The sequence below is a fragment of the Vollenhovia emeryi genome, unplaced genomic scaffold, assembly GCF_000949405.1.
Source record: "Vollenhovia emeryi isolate VEMERY1.0 unplaced genomic scaffold, V.emery_V1.0 DF939245.1, whole genome shotgun sequence".
Classification (NCBI taxonomy): domain Eukaryota; kingdom Metazoa; phylum Arthropoda; class Insecta; order Hymenoptera; family Formicidae; genus Vollenhovia; species Vollenhovia emeryi.
In genome coordinates, this window is record NW_011967121.1 from 180447 (window position 1) to 190907 (window position 10461).

General features: G+C 38.5%; 2 protein-coding genes across 3 annotated transcripts in view; both read left to right on the forward strand.

Moving 5' to 3' along the window:
- The first annotated feature begins 1664 nt into the window (after positions 1-1664).
- Positions 1665-6378, forward strand: LOC105560017 (protein FAM45B-like). The gene is made up of 6 exons (XM_012008742.1): positions 1665-1805; positions 1878-1979; positions 2119-2315; positions 3755-4186; positions 4773-4890; positions 4978-6378. Exons 2-6 carry the CDS (start codon positions 1940-1942, stop codon positions 5247-5249), a joined length of 1059 nt encoding a protein of 352 aa, XP_011864132.1. The 5' UTR covers positions 1665-1805; positions 1878-1939; the 3' UTR covers positions 5250-6378.
- Positions 6379-8892: 2514 nt separating this feature from the next.
- Positions 8893-10461, forward strand: part of LOC105560016 (eukaryotic translation initiation factor 3 subunit A) — an 8732-nt gene continuing 7163 nt past the window's right edge. For both annotated transcript variants that reach the window (XM_012008739.1, XM_012008740.1), the window contains exon 1: positions 8893-9120. In XM_012008739.1, coding sequence (XP_011864129.1) covers positions 9072-9120 — 49 coding nt within the window. In that variant the 5' untranslated portion in view covers positions 8893-9071. The remainder of the gene's footprint in view (positions 9121-10461) is intronic.

The following is a 10461-nucleotide window of genomic DNA, read 5'->3' on the forward strand; positions in this document are numbered from 1 at the left end:
CGGCCCACTGCCCAATTGAAACGTGCGGCGAGATCGATCGATCGTTACTAGGCGCGCAGAGAGTTGTAACGATCGATCGATCTCGCCGCACGTTTGAATTGGGCAGTGGGCCGGCCTAAGACAGCGATTTTTAATAATTAATAACTCGCTGACTTTTGCGAAAATTGCAAAATGGTAGAGGACTTTTCGACTTAGTCTAGTCCACTCTGTCCCACAATAAGCGTTGATGCGGGTATTACATAACACCCTATATACCTATGTATGTGTTACACGAAATTATATTTTAGCGATCGACGAATGGAGACACAAATAATATAATAATAAAATTGTATATATAGTAAATGTATATATGTAACCAGTTATTGCAATGTAATAATAAGTTTATTATAAAAGTTTCATGCAACGATAATTTATGCGACTAAATGTGGAAAAGCGATCACGTATTAATATTACAAAATCATTATATAAAGATAAGGATTGTTACATTTTGAACGAAACAACGTAAATAATAAAAATAGAACAATAAAAGATTCGATTATAACAACTGCATCTGTGTATATTATTGTGTCTGAATATTTTATTTATTTTATTACTTTATTATTCGGGATTTTCTGTTGATTATTTAAACTATTTACGACAATCTCGAATGATTGAATATTGTACAAACAATACAACCAATTTAACACGATCGGTTTTGTGTTAAATATTAAAATGAATATACTAATAATACCTACATTATCACGAGACACGGTAGTGTCTCACGCCAAGTATAAGCGACAAACCTAACCACGCGCGCGACACCGACCGTGTAAGTTTACGCGAGTACACGAGTTGACGGGCCCTCAGATTTTCGGATCTCAACAACGGCTGATCCGACGAACTTGAGACTGCGCTTAATGGATAGCTTGGGTACGATTTGCATAATAAAAGTGTTTTTATTGATACGCTAATGATTATATTACATGATCGAACTAGCCGAGTGTATTAATTTTTTACAAAGAAATCAAACAATTGGCAGTTGACTGCAGTATTTATTAAAATTTATTAATTTTGAGAGAATAAATTGCAGAATTTATTAGAACCCTGATGGAAAAATTTTGCTGAAAACGTAATGAAATTTTGCTGAAATTTGATTGAAAATCTCTTGCAATTGAACCAATTTCATTATCATTTCAGCAATTTTTCATTAAAAAATTTATTTTCAGTGAAATTCTGCAAATTTTATAATATACATTTCAAAAATGTTTTCACTAATTTTTAATAATATTAATTAACTTTCATCTAATTTCACAGTATTTCATTGAATTTCATAACGAAACTTATGATTTATTTTGAAATGGTTTCAACAAGCTTCTCCAATATAACTTTCATTTCACTTTTCATCAATTTCATTACATTTTCAGCAAAATTTTTCCATCAGGGAATTTATTAATTTTGAGAGAATAAATTGTTCTAACAAAATATTCTTTTTCGAATGAAACGTTCAAGCTAAACTATCTGTCTTTATTCCAGTTGTTCTTTTTCATCAACTTTAAAACCAAACATGTATACAATAGATTCTGTGCGAGTGCGAGTGAGTGAGTGCGTGAAAAGTGAGTGTGAGAGAGAGAGAGAGAGAGAGAGAGAGAGAGAGAGAGAGAGAGAGAGAGAGAGAGAGAGAAGAGAGAGAGAGAGAGAGATTCAAACATAACCTCAATTTCTACCGCATTTGACAGTAGTCGATACAAACGACACGGAGACCAATAATTTGCTCCATTGGACTTATACTAACATTTAATAATAGAAATGTAGCATATCCGATACCGGTAAGATAATAAACGAATTTTGCATATCGCTAAGACGTGGAGAATAACGAACATTTTAATATATTATTTCAGAGAGGTGTTATTATTCTTGGTTACTCTGTCCACGTCGAGTTACCTATTTCAAGAGACTCCAAATGGCACCGTTAACGGATTTACTTTCCTGCAGTGTAATCGGTACGCGCGGTTCTATCTAGTCTACGCTTATATTTGGCGCAATACCCTACCGTGTCTCGTAACAACACTTTTATGATGGACATTGAAGTCCACACATGATGGACACGTTCGTCTTGTAATCGAGAATAAACAATTGCAGAGAAAGACTGTAACGGGGACGTCTTGTGGACGTGGTCCTATCCAGCGGTCACGGAGTCTCAGAAGACCGTCGTGACGAGAAAGTGCAACTTAAAGTCGGAGCACACGTCCCCCCACGTATTCGTGTGCGCGAGACACGGCCACGACTGGTTCTACATACACTGCAGCGAGGTGTTTGACTCTGACAAACTGCCGAAGGTGGGCAAACTCTGCTCGCCTCGCTAAGGAAATATCGACTGATCTCTTTCGCAAGGTCCTCCCACACAGCAAAACAAGTTTCAGAAAGCTTTCCGAAAGATAACTTGAAAATTAATATTGAAATGTAAAATTGAAATCATTCAGAAATATCTTTGAAACGTTTCATCAAAATCGCATGTCATTGAAAGCTTTCCAAAAGGTATCTTGGAAATTAATATTGAAATGTAACATTGAAATCATTCAGAAGTATTTCTGAAACGTTTTATCGAAATCATTTATGATCCTTCTCACTGAAATATTTCAGAAATATTACAAAACATTTCAGAGAAATATTTCGTATGTAATCTCTAAAACATATGTTATTGAAAGTTATCCAACATATAACTTGGAAATTAATAGTGAAATGTAAGATAGAAATCATTCAGAAATATTTCTGAAATGTTTCATCGAAATCATTTATGATCCTTCTCACTGAAATATTTCAGAAATATTACGAAATATTTCTCTGAAATGTTTCTATTTTTCTATTTCTATAAATGTTTCTATTTCTCAGAAATATTGCGAAACATTTCAGAGAAATATTTCGTACGTAATCTCTTAAACATATATTATTGAAAGCTATCCAACATATAACTTGGAAATTATTATTAATATTGAAATGTAATATAAAAATCATTCAGAAATATTTCTAAAGCATTTAAGAGATATTTCCGAAGAATTTAAGAGATATTTCTGAAGCATTTCAGAAATATTTCCGAAGCATTTAAGAGATATTTCTGAAGCACTTCAGAAATATTTCAGAAACATTTATGATATCTCATCTACGCGGACATTTCATGTATCTGAAACATGTCTGAAATATTTTTTTAAGGTTTCCTATTTCATTGACAGCTTTTTCAGAGCTTTCTGAAATATTTCGGTGCTGTGTGGGTTATCTCGATTCTACGTGATTTCAAACCAGGTCCCACTTTCTGGCTGTAAGCTAAAGTGAATAAAAGTTTGATTGATTGATTGATTGATTGATTCTACGTAATTTCCCAGTCGGCAAAGTGTCAGCAGACTGGCGGCAGATTTATGAGAAACCCGCACAAAAATCACAGCCATCTGTGTCCGCATTTGGCTTTCGTTTTGGTTCGACGGAGTCTAAAACGCAACAGGTCGACAGAAACCGAGCAGGTCCAGTTATGCGAGCAGACTTTGTTGCATTTCTGCTGGCAAGATATCGAATAGATCAGTTCTCTGTGCAAACTGTAGTCTTTCTGCCTTCAGAATTTCTAGTGTTTGATGTTCTCACAGATTTGGCCAACTGGGTTCTGGCTTTTGTGTTTAAACGCTCATTCTGGTTTAGAAAATCGAGATACAACCTCGCGAAAGAGATCATTCGATGTATATGTGTATATATAAAAGCCTGTCTTGATTTTCTCTCGCAATTGTCTCAGGTGAAACAGTTTGCGCTGGTGCTCTTTGCCAAGGATTTCAATCCACAGAAGTACGAGGTGCTGTCGCGGGTTCTCAGCAAAATGTATTGCAAAACCGGTAAACCCACGGAGATCTTGCAGCTGTACCTGTCTGTGTTCACGAAGGGCTCCTGTTCGACGCAGGAGAACGGAACGTTTGTCTCGGACGACTTCAACACTCATTGTTTCGCGGCCAGCACCAACGTCAGAGAACTGATTAAGACGTTCGAGTTGGAAACAATTTTGATATACACCGCCCTCTTGCTGAAGAAGAAGATTGTTGTGTATCATCACAGTCTGGAGCAGCTTCTCAAGTGGATAAGAACATTCCCAGCGTTGATGAAGCATAGGAGAGTCACTGACAATCTCTTTCCCTGGATCGACTTGGTAAACGACGAGTTGATCGAACTCAAGGCACGTGTTTTATAAAGGAATGCATCTTTGCCCGGGAAAGAAATGGAAATATTACATTATATATGTCTGAATCGTGTAATATTTAATTATATCCAATTCTAAAATCACCAGATCTTGAGAGATTGACACCTTTACTGAATATTCGATGTTATTATCTATTGAGATCTAATTAAATGTCCTAATAGAGTTCTAATCCCAGATAATAACATCGAAAATTCAATAAAAGTATCAGATTTCTATTAGAATATTTAGGCCAGTATTCATCGTCAGAATTTATATTCAAGACTGTCTCAAGATCCTCTTTAGATACTTCGTAGCCAATGAAATGTTCCATACAGCTTTAGATCTTTAGGTAAATTCAAGATCCGACTATAAATATCGGTTTTAATTAGATTTAGTTGGATCTCATTAGATAACTTCGAACATTCAAGGAAAGTGTCAAAGATCTAACGATTTTTGGATCTCATAAGATATAATTAGATATTACACGAGACGTATATAATAAGATTTGTTTCCATTTCTTCCCGGGTGATAGTACGAAATGCTCTCTAAAGAAAATGACTTCATCTGACAATCACTGTTACAGAAATATTCGCACTACGTGGCAGGCTGCAGTAACAGCTCGATATCATCAAGAACAGATCTGTACGATCTGCTCGTAAACATTCCTGCCAGAGAGATTACCGTAGCGCCGCATGCCAAAGGTAACAAAGAAGAGAAAGAGAAAATTGTAATCTACTTTGCTTGCACATCTACAAAACATAATCTACATTCAATTCCGCTTCCCCCAGAGAGTCTCACAATGACGAAGACCCACAAGGAAATAGCCCTGTTTATGGTCCAACTGTGCGAGAATCAAAGCTACACGGAGGCGCAGGTTATATCCGAGATAAACGACAAAACGCAAGATCTTCTGAACCAGTTGACCTCGTTAGCGACGTTGCAAGCACCAGATGGCAAGCGAATGATCTCCGTCGAGATATTTAAGGAGAAAAGCTTGGCGCCGGCTGTAGAGAGTTTTCTCATCAATTTAGCCATTGCCGAGAATCTCTTTGTATTATGATAACGTTACAAACCAAAGTCTCCGAGCGTATCCATTAAGGTCCGGTTTTTCATTTGCTTTTTTTGGTTTTCCCCCCAACCGCTAAGTTATTTGGTGTGTCTTCTCGTTCTTAATGTCTTTGGCTACACAATTTTCCCGGTTCTTTTAATGAATTGATAGATAAGCGGTTTTTCATTTACTTAAACGAATTGATTGAGTGTTATCTAGGGGTTAGTCGATTATCTATCTCTTCTTAGATAATAATATAGAAAAAGATAGAGGGTCGACTAACCTCTGGTTAACAGTAAATCGGAAAATGAAACACCGGGCCTAAGTATCTCTTTCTTCTCGTTTTCTACAAGTATGTCTTACATATATTGAGATGTAAGCATTCATTGTTATATTCCACCAACATTTTACGCTCATTTGTTACTCCTTACCCAGTAAACGCCCAATAAAAGTAAAAGTTACGTAACATCAATATTATAATTTCCTATTCAACAATGCAAATGTAATATAACATGCGTGTTATATTGCGTTTACACTGTTGAGTGAGAAACTATAATATTGATATTATGTAACTGTTGCTTGGTGTTCAATGGGTTATTCTTACTCGACGGCCTGAACCCTCGATAATATTATATATTGATACTGTTATTTATATTTTTAAGAAATATTTATGTACACAAAAAATACTAAGTCTACACTTCTCTTTGTATGATTCTCTTTGTATTCCTAAATATAATTATTACAATATTATATATAAATTAAATATAAAATATTTTTTGCCAATATATGTCAATATCCAACTTCTTTTATGCATGTCATTTGTAATTGAAGTTTCAATCCCTTTACGCCCTCGTAATTTTGTAAAATCACTGTCGTTTAAACTTTTCGTCGGTGTTTCGTACCTTTTATGATTGCGAGATACACGATTGAATATGTATATGCGTTATCTTAAACAAAGTGTGGGATACAATTAATATTTTTTATAAAAGTTACAAATATTTTTATGCATAACAAATGTTTCCTCGTACGCTGGACTGCAAAGTTAAATATTTTAAGTTAAAGGCCAAGAATTAAATAAAACAGACGCGTCTATTCAAATGCAACGTGTCGCAAAATCGGCGATTATACGCGTCTGATTGCATATTTAATATTACATATTTTGTAATTTCTATAATTATTAATTTAAAATTTAAAATAAATATAACAAAGTTAAAATAAAGTACTATTACAATGTACAATATTCCTAAAAATTATTTCAGTATAATTTTACTTATATCTCCACTAAATTATAGACTTTTATTAAAAGTATTTTTATTAAAAATACAGTAATAACAAATATAATTATATTTATTAGTATTATATAATATGTTTCATAATACAATAATAATAAATATAGTTATATTCATTATTACATTGCAGTTATATATAATTATGTCTCCCTGTCCCTGCCCACCCGAATCTCTATCTACCCGCATTCCGATATATGGTTCTTGCCTATCCATTTTCCTGCCTACCCGCGTTTCAACTTAATAAACTTACAAGTCTTTCGTTGAAACCGCGACGCAATTTATTAAGTCCGATTTGGGGCTATAATGAGCGCGCAATTAGGATTTAATCTTATCAATCTCGCACACATGCGAGAATGTATGTGTAAAGAAGAATAACCCACCCGAACTTTGACAAGTGAAAAGAAATTAAATTATTTCGTCTACCACCTTACTTCTATATTGATCACTTAGCTCGTCATCCCAGATAGCACAAGACACTTCTATGAACATTTTAAGAATATTTTTCAAGAATACGTGGAACATTCCATAGGTCATTCTTATATATTTATCTCATGTTCGTAGAATATTCGACTGGCACTACTAGAAATCTTTTTCGAATGTGAACAGAATAATCTATATCGAATATAGCGTGTCGGTTATACACGATATGATCACAGGTTTCACTGCCTTTTGCATGAGACAAGTGTATTACACAATAAACAATGTGCAATGCATAAACTCGATGAATATTAAAAAAATATTCTGAATTTGAATATACGATTTCTAATTGTAACAATCTATATATATTTATACAATATTTGATTGAAATATTCTGAAAATAAGAATGTTTGCACTCCAGAAGAATATTCATAGAACTATAGGTGCGCTATCTGGGATATTCAGTCTTTTTTCGTTGGGCCAGATTGGACCTACCTTTCGTTGCTCCTGGCCATACAGTCTGGTCATTTTGACCAGAGATCAGGAAGGAAGAAAACTTTTCTCCTTCCATAGTCGGTTATCGTCACCGACAAATATTTCGCACGGTTCGCATACACGATCGAGTGTCGATCGTATCGAAAAATCCACGACCACGAGAAGTTAATTAAAGAGGAATAAAAAAAATTTTTTTACTCACCGACCCTATGCGCAGCAGCGGAGTTTCACTACGTCGATCCTGTAACATAAATTATAACGTTCATATTAAAATGGAGAATTCAAGGAAGCCAATATTAAAGAAAATAATTTTTAAATTATTTAAAATGATCAAGAGGAAGATTAATTTTATACGAAATAACAAATGCTTACCCTAAAGTTGCTCCGCCGATGCCCGATGTCTTCTCCAGGCCTTCTCCAGGCCTTCTCCTCCACTCAGGTTGTCTTCTTGCACACTCGCGAAAGCACAAAGATCGTTCGCACGATTTTACACTTTCAGTCTTTAGTCCAATTACGCAAACGGCACTCCCGAACGCGACGCGACACGACGAACCGGCTGCGGTTCGTTTAAATGGCCAGCGATACGATAACGAAAATTAACGGTCTGCGGTAATAATCCTCAAAATTGGCGCTGAAATTATAAAAATGAATAAATCAATTAGTATAAAATAGATAAATGATTAACATACATATTTCAAAGGGCTCGCAATGAGACTCGCTCTCTCGCCCGCCATAATTCAGAGACGTATTGTTACGAGTACCAACAATTTATAGAGGAAAGTCCCCTATTATGAGCGTAAAACGACTTTTAATGCGAGACAGCAAGTTTTCAGCGTTGAAATTCCTTCGCAAATCTTTATTCGTATTCGTGTTACGAGCCTCCTTCAAGTATTATACAATTTAGAAAAGACAAGACTATTAAGATAGTTATTAATAAAACCGGATATGAGTCGGCAAAATCAAGAAATCGCGCGATCAGTTAATTCCGCGAAACAATGAGCAAGATTTCGAACGATAATGCCAATGCTCCCCGCTTAACGCGTTTGAAAACAGACGGCCGGCTAAACGGGAATCGCAATCGTCAGCAACTCCTTTCTGATTGGTCCAGAGACAATCGTAGACGCAAACGCGAACACAGACGCAGTCGCCAATGGCTAGTGTGATATGGGCATAAAGCGCCGGAATCAACCGAGCGAAAACAATATCAAATGAACCGCCGGCCGCTCTCAGGTCTCTCTCTGCTAACAGACAGAAAAAGAAAAAAAGCCGTGATTCGGCAATAACGTCGCGCGCGGTTCCCGCGGAGTCGGCGCCGCGGCGGCGCGTCTCGGGGCGCGCAGAGCCGAGGACCCGGCGCGAGAGACGAACGAACGGGCGCGCGCTTCGCCGCGACTCGCGCGCCCCCACGCCCCGGACGTGTCGCCGGGTCGCTCGCTTGACTCGCGCGTCAGCGGCACGCCATCTTTCCCTCGGTGGCCGCCTCTCCTATTCCGGTACACGCGGTGCGAGGAGTCGTGGCCTGGGCGCACGGTTATCGCGCGTCAACGGTGCTCGAACGCCAGGAAGCCGCAACGCGGAGCCCCCGGAGCCGGTGTTTATGGTGGTGCTGCAGCCGTAACCGCGGGACGGAAACATGGCGCGTTACGGGCAGAGACCCGAGAACGCCCTGAAGCGGGCGAACGGTAAGTCGCGGGGGTTCCGCCTCACGTCCTACGTCGAGCGTGACATGGCCGATGGTGGCATCGCGGCACCCGTGGCGACGGCGGAGGCTCGCGCGCGAGCCTCCGCGCGGAGGGCGCGCGGCTTTGGTCCCCGCCTCGCCGCTACCGGTCGCGGGGACGACCTCGGGGCGCCGACGCGCGGCGCCGCACGGCGCCCGGGAAATCGGCGCGCCGGTCCAAGGCTGTCCGGTTTCCTCGATGGAGCCCCAACGGCCTCTCCTCTCTCTCACTCTCTCTCTCACTCTACTTCTCGCGCGACCATATGCATTCGCGTCGGACAGACCCTGCGAGGGTGCGGAGAACCGCGATTTACTTGGGAATACCGCGCGAAGCGCGTAGAGCCGGTGCTTCGCTCGGTCTCTTTGCACCGCGCGAGAACGCTCGGGAATAGAAGTCTCTAGGGTACCATATTTCGCCGCGTAAATCTCGTGCTTTTCAGCGCCGCACGTGCACTTTGCTGTTAATTGCTTTTGTCTTCTGTACAGGTTCCTTGGGTTCTCTTGTATTTCAGTGCCGCACCTTGTTTGTTATATAAGCGAGACGGGCGTCAAATTTGCCAGTTTTTTCCTTTTTTTCCCCCCCTCGAACGCCTGGATTTACGAGTTTACCTTGAGGCAAAGTGACACGGTGCAGCTGGTTATACTTTTGACGGATTTAAATTGATCTTGGTCCTCAGAGTGTTAGATCCTACTGCACATATTTAACGACTCTTGTAGCATAAGAATTTTCATTGTTAATTGTGAATGCGGTCTACAATTTTGTCAAAGCGTTCTCTTTCTTCTTCCCCTCGAATGCCTGGATTTACTTCGAGCTCTGGCAAGATGACACAGTGTAGCTAGTTATATAGTTATATAGTTTCAACAGATTTGAATTAAAAGATAAAACAAGGGGCTCAGAGCCTGAACAGGGTAGCAGTGTCCAAAAATAAAATTTAAGTAATAAAAAATGTATACGTTTCGGTCCTCATTGGACCATCTTCAGTATAACAAAATTATTTACAATTTAAAACATCCATAATATAAGTTAAATTACCATAGAGAATCGCAATTGGTGTTGCTCGAATGTATAAAACGGGCCTGTCTAAAGGTTTCGCAGTTAGAACATTTTAAAAGTGTATAATAGCACAGACATAAACTTCGTAATCTAACATACAAGAAGTGTAATATATTGTGAGACAGAAGTGCGCAAACAACCACGCGAATAAGTTATTCGTCTTCATTTAACAAAAGCACGAGCCGTGCCGAACAGTGTGGATGACGTTACAATAATGAATAATGATTTAAGTTAATCTTGGTCCTCAGC

What these genes read in the sequence shown, in the direction of transcription:
- LOC105560017 (XM_012008742.1), top strand. Translation starts at nt 1,940, where the DNA reads ATGGCACCGTTAACGGATTTACTTTCCTGCAGTGTAATCG. An exon ending in ACGAGTTGATCGAACTCAAG is followed by an intron (nt 4,187 to 4,772) that starts GCACGTGTTTTA and finishes TCACTGTTACAG; the next exon opens with AAATATTCGCACTACGTGGC. An exon ending in CGTAGCGCCGCATGCCAAAG is followed by an intron (nt 4,891 to 4,977) that starts GTAACAAAGAAG and finishes CGCTTCCCCCAG; the next exon opens with AGAGTCTCACAATGACGAAG.